The 27975-nt window shown below is 39.7% G+C and overlaps 1 protein-coding gene across 6 annotated transcripts in view; it reads left to right on the top strand.

The window, feature by feature from the left end:
* ENPP2 (ectonucleotide pyrophosphatase/phosphodiesterase 2) overlaps positions 1–27304 on the top strand; it is a 71551-nt gene extending 44247 nt beyond the window's left edge. For 4 of the 6 annotated variants that reach the window (XM_054293995.1, XM_054293618.1, XM_054293764.1 and 1 more), the window contains exons 12-25: positions 4765–4876; positions 6209–6334; positions 9889–9920; positions 10737–10864; positions 12823–12910; positions 13026–13113; positions 14090–14262; positions 14546–14597; positions 16934–17070; positions 17553–17688; positions 18469–18546; positions 21117–21249; positions 21830–21986; positions 26693–27304. In XM_054293995.1, the coding sequence (XP_054149970.1) occupies positions 4765–4876; positions 6209–6334; positions 9889–9920; positions 10737–10864; positions 12823–12910; positions 13026–13113; positions 14090–14262; positions 14546–14597; positions 16934–17070; positions 17553–17688; positions 18469–18546; positions 21117–21249; positions 21830–21986; positions 26693–26863 (1611 nt within the window). In that variant the 3' untranslated portion in view covers positions 26864–27304. The remainder of the gene's footprint in view (positions 1–4764; positions 4877–6208; positions 6335–9888; positions 9921–10736; positions 10865–12822; positions 12911–13025; positions 13114–14089; positions 14263–14545; positions 14598–16933; positions 17071–17552; positions 17689–18468; positions 18547–21116; positions 21250–21829; positions 21987–26692) is intronic. The other 2 variants (XM_054293686.1, XM_054293839.1) reach the window with 1 other exon arrangement.
* The last annotated feature ends 671 nt before the right edge of the window (positions 27305–27975 follow it).

Genomic DNA, 27975 nt, shown 5'->3' with positions numbered 1-27975 from the left:
GGCATTGTGGAGCTCTGTCTGAGCCAATTCAGAGACAGTGAAATGAGAGTCCTTCCTTTCCCTGCCGCTCCTCTCATCAGGACTGCACAAAGCTTGAAGCGTTTTAGAAACAGAAAACTCTGGTGCTGCTTTATTAAAATGCCTTTCTGGAGAAAGACGAATGAGACTGGACTAGAATCTCCTTTCCAGCTGCTTGCGTTGGAAGCACTGAAACAGCATGGCAGATGGTAACATCCCCTTCTTCCCCCTTCCCTGTTCATGGAGCTCTGTAACTCAACAACTGGGAGAAGCTGCCTAAGTACATAGAACTTAAATAGCATGATAAATGCCACTCTCCCCAGCCCACTCAGCGTGCTCCATTGCAGATTGTGGTTTATCTCCTGGTAGGTGTCACCTGTCAGCTCTTCTCACATCATCTCGAGCAGTGCCAAGAGCCTGCAAGTTGTGTGACAGTCAGCAAGAGTGGGACAGTTTGAAATTACAAGCAAGTTGATTAAAGGGAGAGTAATTTATTTTAGGTAGATCTTAAGGTTTTTTTCCTTCTACTTTTTTTTTTCCTTCCATAAGTCTATGCTAGGTAATTGTGCATTTAGGAATAATACCATTACCCAATCAGATGCCACTCTGAAACAGCTAGGAAATTAAATTCTCAAAATGCCCATAAAGCTGGTAATAAGGGAGGTAGCAGCACAGATTTCTCATGTGCTGCCACCAATGTGCCCCACCCACCTAATTTGAAGCTCCAGGTTAATTGAGTCTCACCTGCATAGCTCTGATCTGCAGACCCCAAATAGTGGCAAATGGGGTTCTGGTGATTTCAGTGAGGGGCCGGGCATGGCACTCAGTAGTGGTACCTGCTAGTGCTATGGATGAGAGGACTTGATTTCACTAATTCAGCCAAAACATTGGTGTGCTAAACCTTGCAGAAGTCATTGAGATTGGACAGCCTCTAATACTCACACCTGAACTGTTGTTCAAGTGAAATGTTGCATTTCCATCAGTACTCAACCCCGTAAGTTGTGTGCAGTGAATTTTGCTGTAATTGAAATTAACTTAAATCTCAGTAATATTAATGGATTAATATTTGATAACTAATACGCCCTATATAACTATGTCTTTTCAAATACAGAAGCCCCACCTCTCTTTAGAAACATCAATTTAATTTGCTTTTATGCTGTCTGCTCTTGTAACTGCTGTTCTGCTTTCAGTACAATTTGGTGAATTCCTCCATAAAAAGGGGTAGATCCTAAATTGTCCAAAAGCCTAAACATTTGATAAGGCCATGGCATTTATGTTTCAGGATTATCTGGCACAGGTCGCTTTACTATCTGATGTGAGTTGAGACAGGCTTTTTTTCTGAGTCCAGACATCTCTCCCTGCCAGTACAGGAGAGTAGTTATGGCTCCCCTCTTACTCCGCCTAAGAGACCTAAGAGAAAGCTTCCTCCTAAGAGGAGACAGGAAAGACCAGTTGCAGCTCCAAAGAAAAGAAGAAAAGTACATAGAGTGGATCAGTATTCTACGGAAACTCGTCGGAAGAAAGTAAGTTCCAAAAATTTATGATGGAAGTGCCACTTTTTAGGCACTAAGCTGTCTTTATTTTTTTTCAGTTTGGGAGTTCTCTCCATGCTTCAGGTTGGGATTTTGCAGCCAAAACTTTTATAAATTTACTGAAGGACCCAAAGGAGAGCAGCCAAACCAGACCAAGCCTTCTGGGAGCTGTGTTTATCTTGTTTCAGACTGTTTGCATTAGGGAAAGTTATCTTTATAATCTTTATTTTTTAAAATATGAGTGAGAAAGGCCATCAGCTGGAGGCAATGTCAGAAAAATCTGGGAAGACACTACCACTGCTGCTAAACTTTCTGAACTGTTACAAGTTCTGCAATATGTTGTAGCCTCCCTAACTCCCAGCTCATGGGAGCATGGTGATTACTTGAGGTTTTGTCTAGTTATGTTTCCACAACATCATGGTTATGGAAATATCCTGAAAATATGACTAATAAAATATGAAAGGAAAAGAACATTTGTTTTAAAAATACACATTTTGAAGTCATTTTGTGACTTTGGAGGATAAGGAATTTTTCTTGCAGGATTTCTGAATGGTGCATTTGCAAGAGGTGGTGTGTAAGTCTGTTTTCACAAGGAAAACATCAAATAGAAATTGCTTTATTAGGAAAAAGTGCAAGTGGATGAAAAGACTATTACTTAGTGTACAGTCTTTATCCACCTGGCACTAACAATCTACATATTTCTCCTTTAAGCTAGAAACAAAAGCCTTTACACTCCACAGCATCCTACAAGAGGCTATAAACATTCTTCTCAAGAGATTTTTTGTGGGAATGTTTTTTGACTTGTTGCACAATTCAGCTTTAAAGAGTTATTTTGAGACACATTATTTAAGTGTAAAATCATGACAGACAGGGACATGCAAAAAAACCCCCCACATATAGAACCCCAGGAATTTTCCAGAGAACTTTTAACATTTTAAGGTTTATTTGAGAGGAGAACTAATAACTACTATGGATGATGTTGCTATTACTACCTAATTTGCCATTCCAAGTGATACCCTTCTGACATGAAATAGTGTAGAAATAATATTCCTAGTGACGTGAACATGTGTTGCTCTTTTTTTGCCTTTCTTTCTCTGAATGAAAAGGTCATCCAAACTTACCCCTAAAGAACTTTTTCTTAAAAGTCAGCTGTGAAAATTTGATGCCATTATTTCAGGAAAAAACTCCCTACTGTTACATAGTAGTTGCCATCATATTTGCAAGTTAATCTTTTGATGCTGTTTGAAAGCAATGAAATGCCGTATGGAATGGATCCTATCAATTATTAAAAATATTAAAAGTAAGATTCTTTCTTTCTTTCTTCCTTCTAATCAGACATTCTCAATGGGAAAACTTGTGAGAGAATCCAGCTGGATTTTTTATATTTCAGGTACCACACCTAGCACTTTCACAATGCTACAAAACTCTTTATTGTAGCACCATCCTAAAAATCCATGTATCTTTAAAGATAAAACGGTTCTGTACAGTGTTCAAAGTCTTGATAATAGGTGAAGAAAGGTTTATCCAACAGTTTTCTTAGCCAGTAAGTCTTTGAAATCTGCATCTGGGAGGTGCTGTAAGAGGAGATCAGATTGCTGAAGAGGGTAGCTAAACAGAACTATCACTTGAAATCTTTGAATTATTGGTGCTGTTTATCATCATTATTAATTTTGAAAAGAAGACTCAAGCTTGCTGACGAAGGTAGACATTACTGGGAAATCTGTCTGGATTTCCAGCTTCCTTGAGTACATTTTGGATTCTGAGTAAAAGTTGTATTTCCTTATATGATTGACACAATATAAATAGACTTTCATAAAAATGGAATTTCCATTTGTAGAAGAAACTCCTTGTATTGGACAGTGGAAGAATGGAAGAATGCTGAAACAGAAAATTTTTTTTTTTTGAACTTGTTTGAACTTGAAGGTTTCAAAGTTTTAACTTTAATGACTATTTAGGCTTTCCTGAATTAAAATATTTCAAAATTTCACCCCTTTTCTGAACCACTTCCATATGTTGCAGAAATTGTTCCTCCTGTTCCCCATTGTGATTCCTTCTCCTGTAAGTCCCTTCTCTGTATTTATAGTGCCACATGGGAGTTGACATTTCCTGTCTTGTAACCTAGCAGACTCATTTGACATCTCTCCCTTAATGATTCAGGCAGAGGGAGAATTTCTGAACCATCTCTTTCTGGGTCACACTAACATGGTGTTTATTTTAGAAAATTCTGCTGAAATCTATTTTTTTTTCTTATCCAGATTCTATCATCCTCTTTGTCATTGGAAGGATTTTTTTATTGTGAATATTTGAACCAGCCAAATCAAACAGACAAATGAGGAAGAAGTTGCCATATAGTGACAACAAATGTTTTATTCTCAAAATCAAAACAAAATGAGTCTTCTACCTAAAATCTTACTTTTCCCCTCTCTGTGTCATGTGGTAAAAAAACGTTTCATTTTCTTAAGGCTGAAAACATAGTCCTATGTCTTGCTTTTTTTAGTTTTTTAGGGAGTTTTGGGTTGGGTTTTTTTTGTTTGTTTTGTTTCTCTTTTTGTTTTTTTTTTTTTTTTAATATAAAAAAGAAACTTTAATGAAGAAATCACAGTTCAGTATCTGTCCTCTGGGGCCTGCTGACAATTTTGCTGGAACTGTCATTTGAGCTGTTGGAAACTCTTGGCTTTGAAACTGAAGAACACTCACTCTGAGCCCCATGTGCTACTCAAGTGACATGCACCATGTCATCCTGGTATCAGATGTCCTTTGAAGTGAACTTCATTAAGTGCCTTGGCATGTGAATCCCAAGTCTAAAGCTTCATTTCACGCTCATTTTTTGACTAAACCATTCACATGAAGTCCTGTTTTCTTTTAAAAGCACTGCTTTCTATCTACAAGAAATGAACTGAACCCCAAAGTCGCATGTGTTTTTCTGCTATCTACACATTGTTTTACCAACTGTACACATGTTCATGGGAGGCCTAGGATCAGCCATAAAGACCCTTTGATGTCTTGTCAGCATCTCAGCAAGGCTTTCTTACAATACAATCATGGTGTGGATATACAAAGGAAATGGTACAATAATTGTAGGAGTAACAGCTCAGCCAAGGCTTTGCCTCTTGACCTGGATGATTTTCCCATCAGAGTTTTGCCAAAGGACCCCCATTTGTAGAAGCTGAATGCAATGACAATTAATTTTTTTTCCTTCTGAATATTTATACAGATGATGGTGAATCCCCTGAGAGAGATTGACAAGACAGTAGGACAACTAATGGATGGACTGAAACAATTGAAACTACATCGATGTGTCAATGTCATATTTGTTGGTGATCATGGTAAATTTTAAACCATAATATTTATGAGAAGATAAATGCTTGAGCAATGTAGCTGTAAATATACTAGGTAACCTAAATCAAAGTTCCATTTAAGATATTTTTGTGCTGATATTTTTTTCTGGTAGTTTAACTCTCCCTAAAAAAGCCAGTTGGTGTGAATGGGCCACTCGGCTCACCTGGTAATTGTCATCAAGTGATGATGATGACATTTTCTTTCATAACAGTGATCTGGGTATTTACTTCTTTACTCAGAGCTTTTCAAATCTTGGTGTTTCTGATATCACATCCAAGTGTAGCTCCTTATGCGTGTATTGGAGGGCTATAATTTGCCTAGAGTAATCTTCTTGTCAGTTTTTATGGAATGAAAAATTTAATAGCCTTGTTCTCCTGCACATGAGAAGAATAGGACTTTAGATTGGGGTACTTCCATGGCAATTAGTAGATCAAATTATCCTATTAGAAGAAAGACTGGAATACATTCTTATATCTGTGGAATATAAGACTGTGCCTCACTTAGATGGAAAAGTAATCAAAATAATGGAGGAAGGAGGTAAAAAGATATTTCATGGTCAGATGTCATCACCTAAAAGCACAGATACTATTTGGTTTGTCTTATTCCTTCAAACATTAGAATAAACCTCGCAATATATGAAATAGTAAATATTAGCAAAGATAAAAAGAAAGTTTTAAAGGAAAACCTGGGTTTGCATAACTTTTTTTAGTGATGCCACCAAAGGTCCTCTTCTTTTTAGATCTTTATTCTTGACAGTCTCACATGAACTGCTATATTAACAATAAAATGGCATATGCCTCGTTTCTGGATGTGGATAGAGGAGAGTAAGGGACAGGAAGGATTTCCAGGGGTGGCAGTTCTGTGCTGAGAACCTCCTGTGGCTGGCAGTACATTCCTCCCCACCACAAATATCTGCAAGAGAAAATTGTTTATCTGTGGCTGCCTTAGAGCAGACCACCAACAGACAATACCTTTTGTGTGCTATTCCTCTTAAAATCATTTGTTTAAAAAGAAATAATCCCCAAAGCAGAACATTAAACTAGAAACAGACTTTGATTTTTCCATGAGTTGAGTTTGGAGTTGAGTCAGTGCACACATGTTGTATGTGGTGACTGTTCCTACAATGCCTAGGCTGGTATTTCTCTTGCATAGGCGCTCCTAGCTGGAGTCCCACCAGTGTATTATGCTGGAATTAGATGGCTGTAAAGAGGTCATCCAGAAGGAAATAATACATAGGGTGTTTGGGGTCTCCTTTTTTTGCTGTTTTGGAAAATGTGTTTATTTTCAGGGTGGATTAATTTTGCATTTCCTTTCTGCAGGGATGGAAGACACAACTTGTGAAAGAACTGAATTTTTAAGCAACTATCTGACTAATGTGGATGATATAATTTTGCTGCCTGGATCTTTAGGGCGAATTCGCCCTAGGTCTAGCAATAACTTAAAGTGTAAGTTAGTTTAATTGTACCCTTTATATCCTGAGAACTAGACTCTATTCCTTACTTGAAATGATGCTGTCCACAGAGTATAGATTTGCAGGGTGTTGGCAGGAAGTTCAGAGGGAATCCCACTGAAGACAGCTGCTCGCTCTCTTTCCAGTTTGTACTTCACAGACCCCACAGTGGTAGATCTGTTCTGAGGAGTGCTTAAAAGTTTTGGGTTAAACATGACTCTCTTATATCATGGAGGAATGGGAGCTCCAAGCCAGTTTCACATGCCAGTTTATGTGTCATTGTAAGTTTATTCATGCGCTTTTCTCGTCCTTTTTTCCTCCAACTAAAGCTGCATTTGGGTGATCTCAGCACTGCACAGCTTGGATGTAAAAAAAGAAAAGCATCTGGTACATTTTATGACATAATAGGAAATAAGTGACTTGTTAATTTTGAATTCAGTAGTTTTATCATACTTTTGGCATAGATGAGAATCATGTGGGTTTCTAAACAGCAACAGACTGGAGATGTTGAAGGATATAAGGAAGATTAGCACATGCATCCAGGGCCAATGTTGTCAGAAAAACTTGTTATTTTGAACCATGCTTTTAGAAGTTTACCCTGACTTAGTGTTTGAGATTAACTCATCTTTGACAATAGGCTCAGGGCTCAGGCAGGAGTCCTCTGGTGAAATTAACTCTGTAATTTCAAGCATTTCAGACCAACTGCCCTCCTTTTGCCTCCAAGGCAGCAGTACCAGGACAGGGCTTTGTGCCAGCACCCTGACTGCTCTGCTTCAGCATACAAGGGCAAACCTGGCTTTGCCATCAGTTTAAGCTACCGTGCAAACTGTGTAACTCATGAATAACCCATAAGTACCTGTGATTTTTGCACCATATGTTTCCAAGAGCAACAGTTTGATAGAGGGGAAGATCTGGCATCTGGGATAGCCAAATTTTCTCTCGCAACACTTCAAATGTGCTCTGGGTGAGGACAAATTTCATAGAAAGATCCATCTTTGAAGATTAAATACTTCCAGAATAATAGCAAAAATCTTAAGAATGTGGTAAAACATCCGTAATACTGGTTTTTTCCCTTTTTTTGCTATAAATTTTTTGCCAGGTAAAAAAAGTTTATAGCAAAATAAATGCATACACAAATCAGTATTTGGGTATTTATGCTCAAAGAATATATGATGAGTGTGTAAATATTTGTTGAAAATAGTGCATGTGTTATTCAAATTTTATAGACTAGCATGAGACTGAATTCCTACACTACACAGTCTACTGAGAACAAATTTCAGTTTTGAAAAGTCTTATTTTTTAAAGATCTCTTAATCCTTGTCTTTCCAAATTGCTGAGAAAAATAAGTTTTCCTTAGAGAATGAATGGCAATATGTTTCAAAACGATCAGCTTGTCTGTGTGACCTCTGAGTCATGCCACTGTTTTTCCCACAATAACATTTTCCTCTTATGGCCTCTGTGTGCAGCTTCCTAGTTTGAATACTTGCAATTGCTTATAAATCAGCAGTTTGAATGTTTGAATGTAGAACAAAGAAGCAGGTTTCCTACCTTTAGAACTGGGGTTTACCTCCTTAAATGGCAAATTACCACATTCTTTATTCCTTATTGTTCCATAATACTGTCTCAGTACTGCAAACGCACCGTTGCAATGCAAAAGCCTGCAGCATGAATTTTGAGATGCAATAGAGCCCATTTCAAGCTTACCAAGATCATGCCTTAAGCAACCAAAACAATAGTATTTGAACAAGAGATTTTCACTTCCCAAAATGTTATTTTAGCCTATTTTCCCCCTCATAACTGAAAAATGTTTTCCACACCCCCCAGAAGAGCACAGTTAGTATGGACTGTTACTGGGTTTTGGGCTTTCTACCTCTTGCATGTCCCTTTAATAGCTCAAAACCAAATCCAGAATATTTTACTGTTGCTTTTCACTTTCTCAGCAGTAGCCTGTGAAACTGGTCAAATGTTAAAAGTGGCCAAAAAATGCTACATATTTATCTTACTTCTTCTAACAGAGTGCATTGTTGCTTTCAAGTATGCTTTCAAAATTTTTTGAAGGAAAGTCATTGTGTTTGGGGATAATTTTTTTATTTTAAAGTAAATTAAAACAGACAAAAGTTTTGAAAGTATGTGTTTGCAGAAAACAAAATGAGTATTATCTAAGGCCCAGATTATAAAACAGTGAGAGCACTACCTAAGCAAGTCCATGCCAGCAAGCCCTCACACATCACATACAGGACAGCCAGGGGATCAAGCCCATCCAGCATGTGTTTAGGAAAGTCAGGTCCTGTTTGACCAACATGGTCTCCTATGGCAAGGTGACCTGCTTCTGTGGATGTTTACCTGGAGTTTTGTAGAGTCTTTGATATTGTCTCCTACATCATTCTCTTGGAGAAACTGTGACTTGGACAGGTGCACCCTTCAGTGGGTAAAAACCTCTCTAGATGGCTGGGCCCAGTGTTCCCCAGGGCTCAGTATCAGGGCCAGTTGTGTTTAATATCTTTATTGATGATCTGAATGAGAGGATTAAGGACACCCTGAATCAGTTTGCAGACAACATCAAGCTGGCCATGAGTGTTCATCTGCTGGAGGGTAGGAGAGCTCTGCAGAGGGATCTGGACAGGCTGGATCAGCGGCCCAAGGCCAGTGGTGTGAGATTCAACAAGGCCAAGTGCTGGGTCCTGCTCTTGGGTCACAATAAGTTCTGGGTCCCATGCAGTCCTACAGGCTGGGAACAGTGGCTGGAAAGCTGCCCTTGGAAAAGGACCTGAGGGTGCTGGTCAGCAGTGACTGAACATGAGCCAGGGTGTGCCCAGGTGGCCAAGAAGGCCAATGGCATCCTGGCCTGGATCAGACACAGTGTGGCCAGTGACTGTACTGGTCCTGTAATTGTATTTTTCTCTGGTAAGGCCACACCTCAAATCTTGGGTTCATGTTTGGGCCCCTCACTCAAAAAAGGACACTGAGGGGATGGAGTTTGTCCAGAGAAGGGCGACGGAGCTGGGGAAGGGTCTGGAGCCCAAGTCTGAGAGGAACAGGTGAGGGAACTGGGGGTATTTGTCTCCTCAAGAAAAGGAGGGTCAGGGGAGACCTTGTCACTCTCTACAGCTCCCTGAAAGGAGGCTGTAGCCAGGTGGGGGTCAGTGTCTTCCCCCAGGTAACAAAAGACAGGACAAGAGGAAAAGTCCTCAAGCTGCACCAGGGGAGGTTCAGATTGGGTATTAGGAAAAATTTCTTTATGAAAAAGATGGTCAAGCTCTGGAATAGGCCACCCAGGTAAGTGGTGGAGTCACAATCCCTGGAGGTGTTTAAAAGATGGAGCACTTGTCACTTGTGAATGTGGTTTAGTGATAGACTTGGCAGTGATGGATTAAAGGTTGGACTTGATCTTTAAGGTCTTTTCCAACCCAAATCATTCTGTGATTCTATGGTAAATAGAAAGCACTTTTAGTAAAGGTCATGGAAGTATTAGGAAGTATGCTTATGCAAACCTTGTGTTTTCTTTTGGAAATTTTTAATCTTGTCTATTTTTTTTACCTTTGTTTACAGATGATCCTAAAATGATTGTTGCCAACCTTACAGTAAGTATTTAGGACTGGGAGGTATCTGTCTGTACTTCACTGTTCACTTCTTGATTTGTGGTATTATTCAGTTTTCTTTTCTCACTCTTTGACAGAAAAATTAACCAACTATTATTAAAAATAAAGAATGTTAAATGCTGGCCTTCATGAGCACAGGTTAATGTTAGTCATGTTTTCCACTGTTTACTGCTCTAGAAGCTTTTATAACCTCTTTGGGCAGTACAGAGACAGAATATCCTGGACTGTCTTTGCTGCCTGAATTGAGTCTATTTAGTCATTGCTTCAGAATTGGAAAGTAATCTTTTAGGGTAAGCATTTTACTAGCACTTTGAAGATGCTGAAAAAGTGCTTTTGATAGCCTTCAACTCTAACCTTGCCATTAATGGAAGAAAAATGTTTAAAATTAAAATTAAAAAAACAAAACAAAATCCCCCAAGTTTTGTAACCAGATGGCTTTGAATATATATGCAGATGAGGTGTATTTTTGAGCATTCAGGTTTCCGCTGTAACTTCAACTTCGGTTCAGTTCTGATAAAATTATTCATCTGTGAATTAAGTATGTGTAATATTTTGTTTGATAGTTTTATAAAGACTGTCATGAGAATCAAACTTTCCAAATACAGATTTGAATGGCTCCCTGGGCCTTGGCTGCATGTAAATACTACACAGAAATGATTGGACTAAATACTCTTGGTGTACACTTTGTTTTCCAGACACCATCAGTGACGATTTAACAGCTTGATTTCTGTAGTCAAAGCTTTTGTGTGCATCTTCAACTAGCTGACAGCGTGCTATTTGTAACCATTTATTTTTCAGTGTAGAAAGCCTGACCAGCACTTCAAGCCTTACCTGAAACAGCACCTGCCTAAACGCTTGCACTATGCTAACAACCGAAGAATTGAGGATGTCCATTTACTGGTGGATCGCAAATGGCATGTGGCAAGGTAAACCCTTGTGTTTGCTGCCATCCTGAGCTCCTGTCTTTTCTCCTGAGGAAATGGGACACTTAGGATTGCTCTGTCTTGACAGCATCCTGCTCCCCTGCCCTGTGAGAAGGAGGAGTTTTGAGAACACAAAATATTTTAAAGTGTGGGAAAAGCAGTTGATGGATAAAAAGTAGAAACCCAGACTGATTTGCTCAAGCAGCTTGGTGGCTTTGACTGATTAGCTCAAATGTGGAAGCTGATAAATTTTTCTAATGAGGTGCAAGCTTAGTCCAACAGGGAAGCAGGGAATATGGGAGGAAGGGGTAGGCTTATGTGGTGAAGGAATGTTAGGGAACAAGAGTTTGAGTGGATGCAGTAGGTGAATGGAAAGAAAATGGAGATAGTGGCGGAGTGGGTGAATGTCTGAGAACGTGTGTAAGGATGTCACAGAGTGGCCATCAAAGTGCTGTGCTGGCAGTGTATTGCATATAAAAACAAATCCACAGAAAGCCAGGATGGTTTAGCTCTGGCACAAACTCTGGTTTGGGTTGCTCTTAGCCTCATGACTGAATTTTTGGTTATAGAATATGGGCGGTGTTTATTAGTTACCTAAAAATTGAATGAGGAAAAACCAGTTGGCACATACACATATAGAGTGAACAGGAGAGGAGTAGCCTTTGTTTATGGGTGGTGCACAGCTTTCTATTTGAATATGCTTTGCCATGCGTTGCGTGTCACAGTATGAGAATGGTGGGCTCTTTTTGCATGAATCTGACTCAGTGCTTCTTGGAAGATGACACAGCTTTTGGCTCATGGTAGACTGTTATGAGCTTTAAATTATGGTAGGATTTTTTGCCCATATAGCTGCCAGGCAAACACACAGTGTGTTGTAAGTGCCTTTTGACATCTGTGCTTATCTTTCCGTGAATTATGCAAGGATCACTCTGCCGAAGCAGTGAATGAGAAACCTCATTTGCTTTCTTGCGTAACTCCGCTGGCTGCTGGCAGGCTGCCCCGTGGTTGGGGTTGTGTATATTTCAAAGAGTCACACTCTGAATTTTAGGTCTATAAAAGCTTAAGCGTTAAGAATTGTACTGGAATGGATGAGACTGCCCAGGTTGATTTATATGTAGTAATTTCTTATTAATTACATCAGTCTTTCTTTGGCTTATTTATTAATTTTCAGAGATCTCATTCACCAGTAATTCATTTATTAGTGCAACTGTAATTGGTAGTTACAGGAAAGTGGTAGTTACAGCCCTAATTGCTGCAACTCTAGTAATTTATAAGGCCAAAATCAAACTTCGAGCATTATTTTATTGCAGATGAAGAAATTAATTTGTAGGATAATATGGTCCTCTGCATGTATTGTCTGCACGTGGTCCTATAAAACTGTATAGAAATACTCTGGAATAAGCTGGTGATTATAATTCCTATGACACAATACTTATTTTCCCACATATTTTGTAAAAAACCCCATCTCAATAACAAGCTGATAATTAGCATTCCTGTGGTATAGGACTTACTATCCCAACTATTTGTCTTCATGAAGATCTTTCTTTTTCTGCTTTTTTCTGCTACTCATTTTTGTTTATTGGGCTGAAGGCAAACAGGTGAAAGCAGTTTTTATCATTGTATGACATTTGCAGCATTGTAACATCACAGAAGTGCTTTCTGAGCAGCCTCTGTTGGACTGGAGGTCCAGCACCTCCAGTCTGCAGGAGATTATGTGATATGAGAAAATCTGAGAAAATAATAGATACTGACGTTTTATCAATAATAAGAGTTGTTTCTTAGAGTGGGAGTAGAGGGAGAAACCCTGGGGATGCTTTATAAGTCTACAAGTCCCTACTACTGCTACTCATGAAAGATAAATTATTACAATGCATTGCCCTGTAACCTTAGCCTTCCTGCCCAGAAGAATATTGTCAGGTCAGCCACCTTTGACGAAAATTTCTAATACTTTTTCAATTTAGGAAAGCCATGGATGTTTACAAGAAACCAACAGGAAAATGTTTCTTTCATGGAGACCATGGTTATGACAACAAGATAAACAGCATGCAGGTAAGAGCAATGTCTGGGAGAGTCATTGAAGGTCTCTGAAATGTAAATATTTAGTGAAAACCCCATAAATTTTATGTTCTTCTCTCATATTCTTTTTTTTTTCTCTTTTTTTAAGACTGTCTTTATAGGTTATGGCCCTACCTTCAAGTACAAGACCAAAGTGCCTCCTTTTGAAAACATTGAACTTTACAATGTCATGTGTGGTAAGCTGCCTGCTTGAGAAATTGCAAAAGCAGCAACTTATTTTAATAGGCCATCATTTAGGCACCCATGAGCTTATGCCCTGACTTCCTCTCAGTGGTTTTTTTTTTTTGTTTTCCCTAGTCCCCCTTTCCCAAGCACTTGCCAGGAGGGCTGAAGGCCCTTCTCAGGGGTCTCAGTTTGCTCTGGAGCTGGCTGGTCAGTAAAGGGGGTTACTGTAGTTTTGATATTTGCAGCTTGACAGAGATCAAATGGACACGTCTGCAATGTGTGGTGTCCACATCTCAGCTGTCTAGGAAAGAGATTTCTGTTCAGAGACTGCTTCTGCATCTGCAGGTCTCATGCAGCAGTTCAGGTTGATCACTTAGTTTTCTATGGCATTTCCTTGTATGATTATGTTTCCTGAATTTGTACTGAAGCTGTGAAGAAGAATCTGATGATGTATACAGGTGTTCATTAGGGTCTTTTCTTTAGTATTGATTTTCTAGAACAATGAAACTTTCAAGGTGTAATTCACAATGTAACTTTAAGGTGTTTCAAAGATGTAATTCACCTTTTTCCCCCAAACATGCAATGTTTAACTGCCTAAGGGGTAGTTAGCCCTTATTTAGAAATCACTGTGTTGCAGATGTTTGGAGTGAGGTCAGCACATGGACCATACACAGGTTTGCACTGGAAGCTGAAGGAGTAGTTATAATAAAATAGTATATAATAACTTTTTACAGTTTTAAACTTTTCCTGTGTCTTGGTGCAAATTAACATTTTCTCATAAAGCCAAAGATACTATTAGTGCGACATTTACAATTTTATGATTTGGACAAAAAAAAAAATCAGTGTTTTTATTACATTTAAAGCTTTCACTAACATGCTGTGGGATGTAAACAGTATTACCAAGAAACGTGTTGGCTCAATAGAGTTGCTGCTTGAATATATATTTGTAGTGTAACCACTATTCATTTTTCCTTGGTATTTTCATAGATCTGCTTGGATTAAAGCCTGCTCCCAATAATGGCACCCACGGAAGTTTAAATCACCTGCTGAGAGCCAATGTTTATAAACCAACTGTGCCAGATGAAGTTGCTAAACCACTGTATCCTGTGGCTCTACCTTCTGCATCAGATTTCGATATAGGATGTACATGTGATGATAAGGTAGGTGTGTAGGATCTGTGGAAGCCTCCACTATTAGTGGTAGTTTTGGTAAAGTTGTAGCCATTTTATTTATTTTGAGAGGGTTTGATCTGTAAGAATTTCCCAGGTCCCCCTGTGAAGTCATTATGCCCCCTTGGAAAAATTACTGTTTTTTGTAAAAGCGGAGACAGGAAAATCCTTACTGTCTTATAGCACTAGTTTTATTTTGTTAGATGCTAGTAAAACAAGATGTTGGAGTGCTCCAGTGGTCCTAATCTCATTCCTTTTTTTTTCTGTTCTTGAGAAGAACAAGCTGGATGAACTCAACAAGCGCTTTCATATCAAGGGAACAGAAGGTAAGAGCCTGGTGCCTCAGTTAATGAAAGCTGATTTAATTTTCTTTTGTAAACTACTTTGCATCATTAATACCAGAGCAACTCCTGATGTGGTTTAGGTAATGTGTAGTAAACTGTCTTTTCAAGTACTTGCTAAGGTAGCCCTCAGACACACATGAGATTCGTGGGCAAGGTGAAGTGCTGCTCACTTGAGAAGGTACACAGTACCTTTTGCTGAACCAGGACTGAAGTATTGTTCAAAGCAATGCGAGTTTCCATTCCATCACCTCGAGAAGTTTTAAGCCCGTATGTGAAGGCAGAGACAAGAGGAAAGGAGAGGGTGCATGAGGCAGTACTCTGTTCAACTACAGGCTGTAAGTGGGGAAGAAACCAGACTGTATTTGTGGGCTGGGTTTTATCATAGTTATCCAGGCTTAGGTTTCACCTAGAAAGGATGCTACAGCTGCTTTGACAATCTGAGTGAGTCTTAATGCTTGGCTCTTAGGGTGCAGGTTACACAGTGAAGGAAGTGCTCTGCTAGTTCAGGCTGCTCAGTGCAATTCTGTTCCTCTTCAGTGCTCAAGTCAATGTTGCTCCCAGGAGAAAGCATTCCCAGCTCTCCTGGCCACTAGTTCCTGCTGTGTGCCAGCACTGACTTCTGTGTGGCTGGACTTTCAGCTGCATCAGGGCTGTGGTCCAGGTTTAAGTGGGGCAAGAGGAGCAGAGGAAAGGGGATGGGAGCTGCTTTTCTGAGCAACTCTACTGACTGAAAGGCTCACCAAAGCAGAGTTTTCCTTCTCACAGTGGTGATCGAGTTCAGCATAACAATTCACAGCATTTCCCTTACCATAACAATTGTCCAAATTAGCAAATTCTGAAGCTTTCAGTTTAGGCATAGATTTTTTGAGGTCCCTGAAATTGCATTGTTAAGATGATTAAGGAGATTTGTTTTTATTCCCTTATGAAGGTATTTTCAGTTCCTCTGTTGTAAAAGGGCGATGCAGCCTATCCTTTAGTGACCGTAGTCTTTTTCTTTGTGAGTTAAATTGCCTTTCTGCAGCTTTCATCTTGTTATATTGATTTTCCCAATTAATGAAGAGCTACTCCTCACTTTCTGGTTTTCATCTACTTCACTGCAGTAATATAAAAATAGTATTTTTGGTCTATTTTAAGATGTAAGCATTTAAATCAGTTGCATTTGCTCATTTGTCAATTCTCTGTTAAATGGCATGATGTGTCCTTATTTAAACAAGCCCTTCTGCTTCATGCAAGTTTTATTTTCCTTCATGGTGCACTTTACATCGTGGTGCACCATGTTGATATTCACAGGCAGAAGAAAAAGATGACTTCAGCTTCTCTTGAATAAAGCAAGTTTATCACCTTTGTCCTTAGACTAGGCATTTCCTACTTTTTTCCTTGTGCCCTATAAAAACATCCTCTGTTTGTACTCGAGCACTAATAAAACATGACCTTTTCTTTCAGGTTAAATGCCTATCTTGGAACTGTGTTAGGCCACTTTCCTTGTTTCTATGTTTTAATTTCCAAAAGCAAGCCAAGTGTGTTTGCCAAAAGGTTATCAAATTCAATGGACTGTACAGGACAATGCAAGATTATCCAGGAAATTTATTTTTCTTCTACCCCTTTCAATTTTTTTTTTCTTTTTGTAAGCAAGCTCGTCAGAGTTATCTAAGGACATTTAACCATAACATATTACCAAGAAAGAAGGGCTGTTTTTACAGAGCTGGAGGTGTCTTTTTGTAGCCAAAGTTAGGGAAAGGAGTTTTTTTAGTTTATTTCTTTGATATGATGGACAAAAAATAGCACATCAGTCTTCAGAACAAATCTGTGTCAGCCAAGTGGGAAAAAACTACTCTTTGAGTGAGTGACCGCTTTTGCCCCACTTTTGAGACCAAAAAAACCCAAAAAACCAAACATAGGAAGGAGAGAGAAAGTCCACTGAAGAGTGGCAGGACTGATAGGCTGGGACTGATTTAAAGTGATGAAAAGAAAGTCCTTATCACCTCATGTGTGACTGACGGGCACAAAGATCGTTAGAGTCTCCAGTTTTTGGAAAAAAACATCCTCTCTCCACCCTGTGACACAAACAAGCTTTGAAGTGTAGAAGGGACTTTTAATCCCTAAGGGTATTTGTGAACCTGGAGTGGGGTTCAGCCAGAACAGCTTAAGACTTCTTGTTCTCTCTCTGTCAAAAGATTTCCTTAGTAGTTACTTGGGGTCATTATCCCATTAATGATCACTGAAAAATACAACATCTGTTGGAAAGCCAACCCCCCTTTTTGTTTTCATCCTTAAGATTTTCAGTAATAAACATAAATGTAATTTCTTTTGATTTTTAGAGAAGCATCTTTTATATGGACGCCCTGCTGTACTGTACCGCACAAAATACAATATCTTGCATCACCACGACTTTGAAAGTGGCTACAGTGAAACATTCCTGATGCCTCTGTGGACATCCTACACTATTTCTAAACAGGTTAGTGTTCTCTCTACTCTTGAAATGTGCTTTAAAAATCTTGGTAAAATTTCTGTGGTATCTTTGTTCTTGAAGTCCTAAAATTTCCCTTCCCCAGGAAATTTTTCTGGTGGGAAATCTTCCTACCAGAAATTACATCAAAGTACCATTGTAAATCATGCCCATATTCTTTCATTTCCTTAATGAGAGAACAGTTTTAAGGGGAAGGGTTGTGTATTTCTTTTCCTGTTTTATTTTTAAGTTTTGTTCAAGGGGGGGTTTGTTTTTTTATGAGTGACTTCATTTGAATTTTCTCCCGTGGGGATTTCTGCTCCCTGAAGAAGAGGCAGCAATGCAAGAGCAGGATTCGGTGGTACAGCCAAGTGCTTTATTTTACTGCACGCAAGGCCTTCTGTGTAGTCTGTCAACAGTATGACCTAGTTTCCTTTTATCTGTAAAAGCTGAAAGTACATTTTTTGTTGTCTCCATGTTCCTCAATGCAGGCAGAGGTGTCAGGTGTCCCAGAGCACCTTGCCAGCTGTGTGAGGCCTGACCTACGCATTTCTCCAGGAAACAGCCAGAGCTGTTCTGCCTACAGAGGCGACAAACAGCTCTCCTATGGATTCCTTTTTCCTCCTCGTAAGTTTACCTAGCTTTTACTACCTAGGGATTTTGTAGTTTTCTTGTTTTGTAGGGAAAACTTTTGGTGTGAACATAACTTCAGGCAAACCCCACCAGATATAAACAGATTAATTTTGATTTCAAACACCAGTAAGATAAACATATTTAATGTATACATCCGAATTAGTCTCTTGCATACTGTAAAAGTTTCTACTATCCTATAGAAACAGTGATAGTAGAAAACCTGTGTAAAACAAGCATCCTCAATTCTCCTGATGTGCTTGCTTTGCTTCAGTATTGGATCCATGATCTTCTGGGATTAGTAAATGTTGAAAGGGCACAACTGTCACAGTTTTGAAGTTCATTGCTCCGTATTCCTCACTCAGTGGCTGAAATATTTTATGGTGGATTTCTGAAATGGAATTACAGTTGCAGAGGCTTGCTCAGAACTAGAACATAATCCCACACTCCTCTCCCAAGAAATCCTTGGCATCTTTTATAAAAGCCTGCAGAGCTCTCTGCATTTTAAGATAGCAAAAATAGATAAGCTATATGAAAATATTTTGAACTGATTGACAGTTGAAGTACAGATAAAATTCTTCCTTTCCATGTTAAGCTGTCACATTAAAGACAAATTTTATGTATGTAGTGTGCACTTCTGAATATAACAATCAGATTGCTGTTTAGATTACGGTATTCCCTTTGGTTAATGTCTGAAGGCATTTTCAAAACATTTCTATATTCTCTGAAATCCTTATCTTTCATCATATTAATATTTTTCTGTTTCTCTGTTTTCAGAATTAAGTTCCTCTGCAGAAGCAAAATATGATGCTTTTCTAATAACAAATATCATTCCAATGTATCCTGCCTTCAAAAGTAAGTGCTCTTTCCATGACTATACTTCTCTTTACCAGCAAGCTTTTTTTTCTAACTTTGTGTTGGATTATGGAATGAATTGCTAGGACAAGTTCAGAACATTAAATTCAGTTACCTGTAGCCAGCAGCTAATACCTGTGGACACCTGTGTAGTGCTTGATATGGGCAGGCAAAATACCACAAGAAAGGCTTAAGTTTTAAGAAAGGTTTATTTTCCTTGGTGCTGGGTTAAAGTAATGGCACAGCCATGCTGGAGGTCTGCAGCTGTGCTTTGTGCCACAGTAATTTGCTTCCTGTAAGACCATTCAGATTTTCTTGTCTGTAGCTCAAGCTAGTGAAGAACATACTTAGGCAACTGGAGCCTGAGAGTGTGCACAAGCCTGGGAGTGTGCCCTTGGTATTTTGTACTTCAGGGACAAGTGATTACATTTCATTTTCCTATCCACGTCCTTGGAGAGAGACTGAACATTTTTATTACCTATTAAAAAAAAAAAAGAGAAGAGAAAACCAATTTATGGAAAATGAGGGATGATTTAAACCTGTCTGAGACTTTCAGTGCTGCAGGGTTATATTACTAACATTTCTTTTGTCTGCACATCCCTTTTCTCTCTAGTCTTGCCAAGAGGTAGGAAAACCATCAGGCTATTCTGGTGGCATTTTTGGCTTGGCAGGGATTGACAAGCCCTGGAAGAATCTCAAGAGCCTGTTGTGAGATTTTCAATTCAGATTTTAGGCCAGAGAGGTTTGGATAAACATCAAAGCCTATGGAAACTTCTCCTTTTTAACCAGAAAAGAGTGTTTTTAACTGAAAAACCTCTGTGTAGGACCCAGTGGTGATATTTGCTGGAAATCTAAGCAAAAGCACTTGACTGATTAAAGAGTGAAAAATTATTGGGGATTTCCCACTCCAGAATCACTTCATAAAAATGCTCTTAATGTTAATGTTAATCTAAGTATTTGGCTGAAATGCTAATCACAGGAGAACAGCCCACCTCTAGCAGCTCATTTTATATAGCGGCCTTCTTCCTCACATGTGGGTCACAGATTCCTTACAAAAAAATTCTGGTAGTAATGTCATTGCTGGGAAATTACATACTGCTCCATGTGTACAGGTTGCAGTGCTGAGAGCCAAGTATAAGTTCATTATATGGATCTTTTTCCATGACAGGTTAAATAGGAGGTGGCAGTGCAGTGCTGTGCTGTGCTGGCTATGGTGGTAGTGCTGGCTGCAGAGGCCCCCTCCTCTGCTTTGTGTTTATAATTCACTGTCCCATCCCATCCCCACTGGCAATAATTCTGTGTCCACTTTTTCCATAATGAGACTGGCTTAAGCAGTTCCTGCTTTGCTGGAGCTCCAAAAATGATACCCCTGAGCTGGCGCCTCATTGCCCCGGCATTGCTCTGTATGTGATTGCAGTGGGAAGTGGAGCTGCAATCTTATTTCGATACAAAACTCGAGGCAATGGGACAAGGGAGAGTCTTTCGTTTTTGGACTGTTTTTATTGATAAAGCACATGCAAAGGAGGAGTGAGCAGCTGCAGGAGTGGTATTGCCAAGTGATTAGGCTGAGGTTCTTGTTAGACCACTGCAGGTGGGGCCCTGGGCATCACCCCAGCTGGGACTGTGTGTGGCACTGAGCAGTGTTAGAACAAGGTGTTCAAGGGGGCTTCCTAAGGCTGTCGTTGCCACCACCTCCAGGGAACCATGGACTTAATGGTCTGAGCTGGCAAGACAAGAGTTAAACTCTTACAAGTCTGAAAAGTTTTGTTTACCCACACTTCTGTTGGTTGAAATAAAAAGCAGAAGAAGAAAAGAATGATAGGTTCCAGTGTGTTTCCCATCTCTGCAAGAATCTTAACTTTTTGAGGAGGACATGGTGGGAGAAAGTGTATCATGCTCTTCCCAAAGGTTGCTGCAATGACATGACTTTGGTCACCCTTGATGGCACCTAGTTTAAAAGTTAAACATTTTGTATCAAAGGAGTATTTAACTGAATGAATTTGCGCTTCTCTTTCTTTTAAAATGTTTGGGTTTAGTTTTTAATCATGGTACTGTATCCTTTTTAAGATTAATAAAAACACCCTAAACACACCACCCCACCACAGTTCCCTGTAAGCAGATAACAAAGGCAGTGTTTAAAGAGATATCAAAAACCTGTGAATTGCTGTTTCTACAGCTTGGTGAAGGAGCAGCAGAATGTCTGTGCAAGGCCTATGGCAATGCTGTCCTGGGAGTGGTAGCATGTATTTCCTTCATCGCTGGTTGGGGGAAAAAATAACAGAGAACAAAATCTGAATAGACTTTATTGACAAAACTGAATGAAGCTGCAGTAACTCTGTAATGCTTAGTCTTTCATTTCCCCTACTGTCATGTCAATAATTTTTGACCTCTAGATTTTTATCTTGAGGAAGAAAAAACTTTATAATCTTGACATATTTTGACTTATCCAAATGTTGGCGTGTTGCGGTGTTTTTGTTTGGTTGGGCTTCTTCTGTTTGTTTTGAGTTTTGGGGGTTTTTAATTAATTTTGGTTGATTGATTGGTTTGGGTTGGGGTTTTTTTCCCCACAGAGGTATGGAACTATTTCCAAAGGGTTTTGGTGAAGAGATATGCCACTGAACGAAATGGAGTCAATGTTATAAGTGGACCAATCTTTGACTATGACTATGATGGTTTACATGACACACCTGACAAAATAAAACAGTAAGTATTTGTCTTTAAATTGCTTTGCCATTGCTTCGCTTAATTATGGTTTTATCTTAAACAATTAATTAACTGCACATTATTTAATTTTTTGTGAGGAGACATAATTTTCTAGCTCTTTCTAAAGTTATTGGGACTGAATGCCCATGTAGGTAGGACAGTGGTTAAAATAAGGAAATGACAATTCAGCACTTAATTATTCACCTTGACTTTGAAATTGTTTTCATCCTCCAGACAAAGTTCAATTTGGTTCCACATAGTCTATTGTCTCTAAAATTCTCCTTACTTAAGAAGCACTTAAGAGCTGTGCTATTGAGTTACATGCTCAAGTTTTGTTAATTCAGCAGTGCATTCTCTCTATGTCTCTGAACTGAAGAAGCCTTTCAGCACTGCATGAGGTATTTCTGTAGCACAGTGTGAGCTAATTGGATGCTCCCTTTCAATAGTGTTCAGGAATCAAACACATTTCAACAATGTATGAGTGTCCTCACACGTAGGAGAGGAAAGACCATGTTGTTTGTGTAACCTTCTTCCAAACAAGTTCATCCTTTGTGGATAAATATTTGCTTTATTCCTTCAGGTTTGTGGAAGGCAGTGCAATCCCTGTTCCAACACATTACTATGCCATCATAACCAGCTGCTTAGATTTCACTCAGCCAGCTGACAAGTGTGATGGACCACTCTCTGTTCTCTCATACATCCTTCCCCACCGGCCTGACAACGATGAGAGCTGCAATGTGAGTTCAGCTGCACTGCTGCAGCCCTGTGGTAAATGTGTCCCTGAGACATGTGAAAGCCCTTTACTGTTGGAAGCAAGTGTTCACTAATGTCTTGGATGAGAGCACAGTTGTGCCTCTGTTGAAGTGTCATTAGCTCATGAGATAAAAGCACTCCTCCATGACAGCAGCAAAAGTATGGAACTATTACTGCGCCTAAAATTGTCTGGAAGAACTGACATACAGAAGGTTGGCAGTATTGTTTTTTGCCTGTAGGATTCTATATTTTGTCAGTGTAACTTCAGAGCAGACTTGGGGGAGGCTGTATGCATAAACATACTGTGCTGGCACCCAGCCTGATGTGTTTATGGAGGTCAGTTTCCATTTGCAGATACAATGCAATCTGCCTGCTATAGCAGTCTGGGTGCATCAGTCAGCGTGATTACATCCAACCCACACAGTATTTAAAGTATTTGCTGTAACCTGCCAAGGGTAGTGTGCCAATTCTTGCTGCTTCCAGAACACTTTGATTCAAGGGAAAAGTTTAGCTTCTTATTACAGCGATGGCCAAATACCCTCCTGGTTTCTTTTCTATCTTCCATTAGGATGCAAGATCCTTTACTGTAAGGATCTTGATGAAGGCTTTGGTCTGGCCAGCACTGCAGAAAGTGCACACTTGGCAGCTGATTTTGTGGCAGGAGGCTGTTGGGTCCCCTGTGGGCTCTGGCACTCCATGAGGACAGCAGAGCTCCCAGGCAGCTGTATTTAGCCTTGTCCTTCCGCCTGAACTTGCTCTCCCATTACACAGCTGGGTGGATTCCTGCACACAGACACTTCACTATGGGCTGCCAGGAGACTGTTTCCTGAATGAACGCATTAATGTTATGAATTTTGTATTGGCAAAAAAGTTAAGACTCCTATTCCAGCTACAGGCAGAAATAGTCATTTCAACTCTGTACACAATTCACCTGGAACACTGTTTCTTTCTCACTCATCTAACAACCGTTTCCTGAATGAATGCATTAATGTTATAAATTTTGTATTGGCAAAAAAAGCTAAGACTCCTATTCCAACTACAAGCAGAAATAGTCATTCCAACTCTGAGCACAACTGACCTTGAACACTATTTCTTTTTCATTCATCAAATATTGCTTGCTTTCAGGGCCCATGCTTTTGGAGCAGTATCCCTCTCTCTTGAGCAGGTCGGCCCTGTTTGGATCTCAACTGTTTTGGGCAGAGACATCTTTCACCAGAAGTCTCTGGAAGTCCTACATATATTGCATCGTGGCTTTTCCCTGGACTGCTTTTCTCTGAATCAAGATCCAGTTAGTGATCTGGAAATTACTATTTTGGTAGTTATTAGTGTCTCTGCCCTGTAACTCTGCCAATATGTAATTTTATGACAAAGTAACTTATTTTTTCCTCCTTATATTGTGTGTCATAACTCTCTTAAACTGCTGAAATATTTTTAATGAGCTCTTTACAATAATGGTCTCTTTTAGGCCTTGATTTCTTACATTTCAAACCAGGCTTCTTTTCTCTGTAGATTATGCTACTTGTAAATGCATATGGTGTATGTATTTACAGTTAGAAAGAATCTTCAGTGCTTCTGCAAGGTCATTAGCAGATACTAGTCCGTGCCTTTTATATAGCAAAGAACCACTCCGAAATATTTAAATGTTGCTCTTGAAAATACAGTTAGGCAAATTTTTGCCACTGAAATCCATCATTGATTGCATTCAGCCTTACTTTTGCACACTTATTTATTCAAAGAAGTGATTGCATAAAACCTTACCATACTTCATGGATGAAATGCAAGGGATAATATAGGAATTTTGCCTTAACCTCTCCACCATTTTCTTTTAAGATCTGAAGAAATATTAGCTTTCCCTCTGCTCTAGCTGTACACACATTCTCTTCACACAGCTGTTGAAGAACACCACCACTCTTCTCATCTGAATTTGTTCCTTTTCTAAACGGTGTTTATTCATGGTGAGGTTATGCCCATTTATTCTTGTGTCAACATTTTTCTATGTCTTAAATAGCCTTCTCTGGGTTTTACCCTTGAGGTGATTTATGATGATTCTCAAGGCAAATAACTTCTCTCTATTCATGGAAGACCCAGGATCTTTTTTGCTCTTGTAACAGAGGATGAGACTGTTAGTAGAATAGACCTCCTATGCATCTCATCCAGTTCAATCTTTTTTTCATCTGGATTATGAATGAGATTAAGTACTGCAGCTTAGATCTCAAAATTAAAATGGTTTTCTTTCCACTGGACACAACTCCTCTGATACAGCCTATAATTTGCTTTTTTCATAGCTGTGTTATAATGGTGGTTCACATTCATGCACAGCCCAGGTCCTTCTCTTCTGCCTGTCAATTTGGATAACCCAATTTCCTCTGTCCTGGGAGCTCCTGCATCTGCATCCTCCACTGTGCTATTCCACCTTCCTCTGCACTGGCAGGAGTTCTCAACTGTTGGGGTTTTGCTAGCTAAAGACCTTAGCACAAGACGTGAGTGTGAAAACATTACAAAAAATCCTTTCTAAGACTAAAGTTGAAGGAACTCTAGAAACTAGAATTCCTAGAAAATTCTTCCAGGCCACTGTTTTCTCTTTCAGCAAAGCACTTAGATTTCTTTTCTAAAGTCAGTTCCTCACCCACCTGTCTACATGCATCGTGTTCAGCTTTCCAATTGATATTCAGAGAGATTCTTGTGCAGAATACCTGGTATTTTTTTCCACTGGGTTTTGTGCTAGCCTCCTCATTGATCACCTCTTCCTATTTATCTCCATGTTTTCAATTGTTACGTTTTCCTTCTAAAAGTCTCCTTATTTTTGAGGTAGGACTAAGCACTAAAGCTGGAGAAAACTGGCTTTTAAATGTATACACTTCATTCATTTATGTGGTAATACTGAATTGGTTGATCACTATTTAAAATCCTTGCTTCTGGGCCTGAGGCTTCATGGGCCAGTTGTGGACTGGAAAAAATAAAACATAGATCAGTTGATTGATTTTCTGGAGTCATGCAAATGCTGCCTTGCTGGACTAGGTTAAACAAGCCTCCCTATCCTGTAATTTATTCATGTTGCAGATCTTTTGCAAACTGCTTGTATTCAAAAAAAGAGTGAACTTTGTAGCTTGCTCATAACTTCCTTTTGAGCTCTGCAGATTTCCTGCTCAGAAGAAAGGCTTGAAGAAAGCAAAAGTGCCACAGTGGCTGCCTTTGCACTGGCAGCCCTGCTGAGGCCTCTTTGCAGACCCCTGTTGCGGCTGAAGGCTGAGCAGGGGCTTCCTGTGGCCGCGTGCTGCCGGGAGCATCCCCGGAGCACGGCACTGCAGGCAAAGAGGAGTGAGCAGGACACACTCCCTCCTCTTCCCTCTTAATTTGTATCTCTCTTTTCTTGCTCCAGACCTGATTTTGGTCCTGAGGTTGTTAGAGGTAGGACAGGAAAGCTGTTTTGGGGCTGAGAGCTTTGAACCAAACAGGTGCTGACGGGGTCATGGACGTTTGCTTTAGAGCAGCCAGCTGTGATCTGTCTGGGACTTGGTGTCCTCTCTGTGCAAATGATCACCTCTCCCTCCTGCCCCTTGTTGGGTGACCCACTTCCTAGTCTGTGGCTCAGCTACTGCACTGGATAGGTCCTGGCATTGCTGGAGTTTAGTCTTGATTCATGAGAGGATCATTTGGTAGGAGGACATTGCTGAGGCAGTCAGGAAAGGGTTAATTTCCAGGAATAGACACACACATGAAGTCTAAATACCCGAGATATAACCCACTTCCCTAGCAGTGGTGTACAGGTACCAGCCAGAGGGGCCAAAGGGGGAAAAGTCCTGTTTGCTTTGTCCTTTTCCCATGTCTGGGCCCCGTTGTGCTGTCCCCAGGCCTGGGTGCAGTGCTTGTGGCACATGTTGCTGGGCTGGTTAAGGCACACAAACAGCCAGTCACTGCAGTGTTTTGCAGGGCTGATTTTCTGATGTGTTTGCAAGTTACCTTAGTTTGTGGATGACTCCAACATGTGCTGGTGCCGGCACAAGGCATGAGGCAGCAGCTGTCCCCTAAGAGAACACAACCTGACCCCAAACACTCTGGCAGCATAACCTTCCTGCAATTTTTTTTTTCTTTGTATCAGGAAATGCTTGGTTAAATTCTTTTTTCAATCAGTGAATAATATGTATGTTCCAATCACAAGAGTTTTTAGGTACCTACACAAACCATTGTCCGACTGTGTAATGAATTGTGAAGGTCCTCTAAAAGCAAAATGGAAATATTAAAATATTACTGTATTAGATTAGATTAAGAATAATGTGTAGGTGTAGAATTCAAAGCCAAAGAGCCTAGAGTTTGGCCTTTGGTAAATCAAAAGCGATTAATATGGAGTTCTTTCTGTGAGACAGAAAAACATGGAGTGACCAGTAGATCTTCTAAAAACCTATAGCTGTTCTGAAACACCTGCAACTTGAGGCTAGCTTTTTCTGGATGATTATGGTCATTGTGTCAACCCCATCATAAAATGGGTACCGAAATAAAACTGCAGGATTCATCTCACATCTAAAATGTCAAATTCATTTTCTTGGAATTCATTTACCTTATTCATTCTTGAATAAGGCACAGAGATTCTTCTTCAAATCTGGAACAAATGTGTAGACAAGTTGCATTTGCTTTTGGAGATGATTTTTGACAAGACTTGTGATAATTTTTTTTTTTTTTACTTTTTCCCCAGAGCTCAGAGGATGAGTCAAAGTGGGTTGAAGATCTTCTTAAGATGCACACTGCGCGTGTCCGTGACATTGAGCAGCTCACTAGCTTGGACTTCTTCCGAAAGACCAGTCGCAGCTACACAGAAATCCTCTCCCTAAAGACATACCTGCATACGTTTGAAAGTGAAATTTAGCTTTCTAACCTTACTCAGTGCATCCTTTTATCAACTGGTGTATATTTTTATATTGTTTTTATATTTATTAATTTGAGGCCAGGACATTAAAAATATTAGTATTTTAATCCTGTATCAAATCTTAAACATTAAACCTTTGTGTCATTTGTTTTGTTTCTCTAATGTTTAATATAGGTATGTCTCTTGGTTGATTTAGTAGTGCTTGTAATACTGCATTTTGAGTCCTTACTCTGAGCTTTTAAGTGGTGCTGCAAGGTTTGATGCGTGCATCAAGGAAATATTAATTTCTCATGCTCCTTTACCACACTTGTAGTCCTGTACTGTGTATCAAAATACTGAACATGTAAAATTACACTCATTTACTGGTAACTGTGTGACAGAGATATTTAAACACTATAGACAAATAGCATCTTAAATATAATAAACCACACATTCAGTTTTTTTAATGTGTTTTGATTTCCTTTCACAGGGATGTTCAGAGGGGCTTGCGGGCAGCTGAGTGCTGACAGATCTCTTACTGGGTAGAGCCCTTCTCAAACCCTTAGGTTTGCTGGTAAGAGGACTGCCAGGGGCCCAGGTGCCCTGCCCTCATACTCAGCAATGAGACCAAAAAATAGACACCCAGAGCAGTCATTACTGGTTAGGTTTTGCCTTAGGGGGAGAGCTGGGACGGGAGGATGCTTGCTGTCATGAGCTAGCAGGGATACCCCATGCCTGATGCCACTTGGCCCTGCTCCAGAACTGTGGAAAGGATTTTTTAAGGAAGACATATGTTATGGAGCATTAGTGTTAGTGTACCTAGATGATGGAAAAGAGGAATTATTGTTTTGAATGCCTTTGAGGCTGAACCCACTAATGACACTATTGTAAAGCCTTTGTTTGGGCTTACACGTTTTCCTCTCTCTATGAAAGTTGTGTCTATTTTCTCCTTGAGGATTGCAACTGCTGAAGGGAAGAGGGAAGGGCTGGAAAGCATCTCAGCCATGTACACAGATGAGTAGCCAGGGTCTCCTAAGTAAAATTATTCTAGCACATCAACTTGCATCCCTGTAGCATCCATCTAAGAGAAAGTAGTAAACTGGAATTAATCATGTTAACATAGATAATAAAGC

Source organism: Melozone crissalis, unplaced genomic scaffold, assembly GCF_028551555.1.
Source record: "Melozone crissalis strain CALT ecotype California unplaced genomic scaffold, PUWL_Pcris_2 ptg000002l_1, whole genome shotgun sequence".
NCBI lineage: Eukaryota > Metazoa > Chordata > Aves > Passeriformes > Passerellidae > Melozone > Melozone crissalis.
Note: the sequence above shows the minus strand (reverse complement) of the source record. Positions and strands in the feature narration are given on the sequence as shown.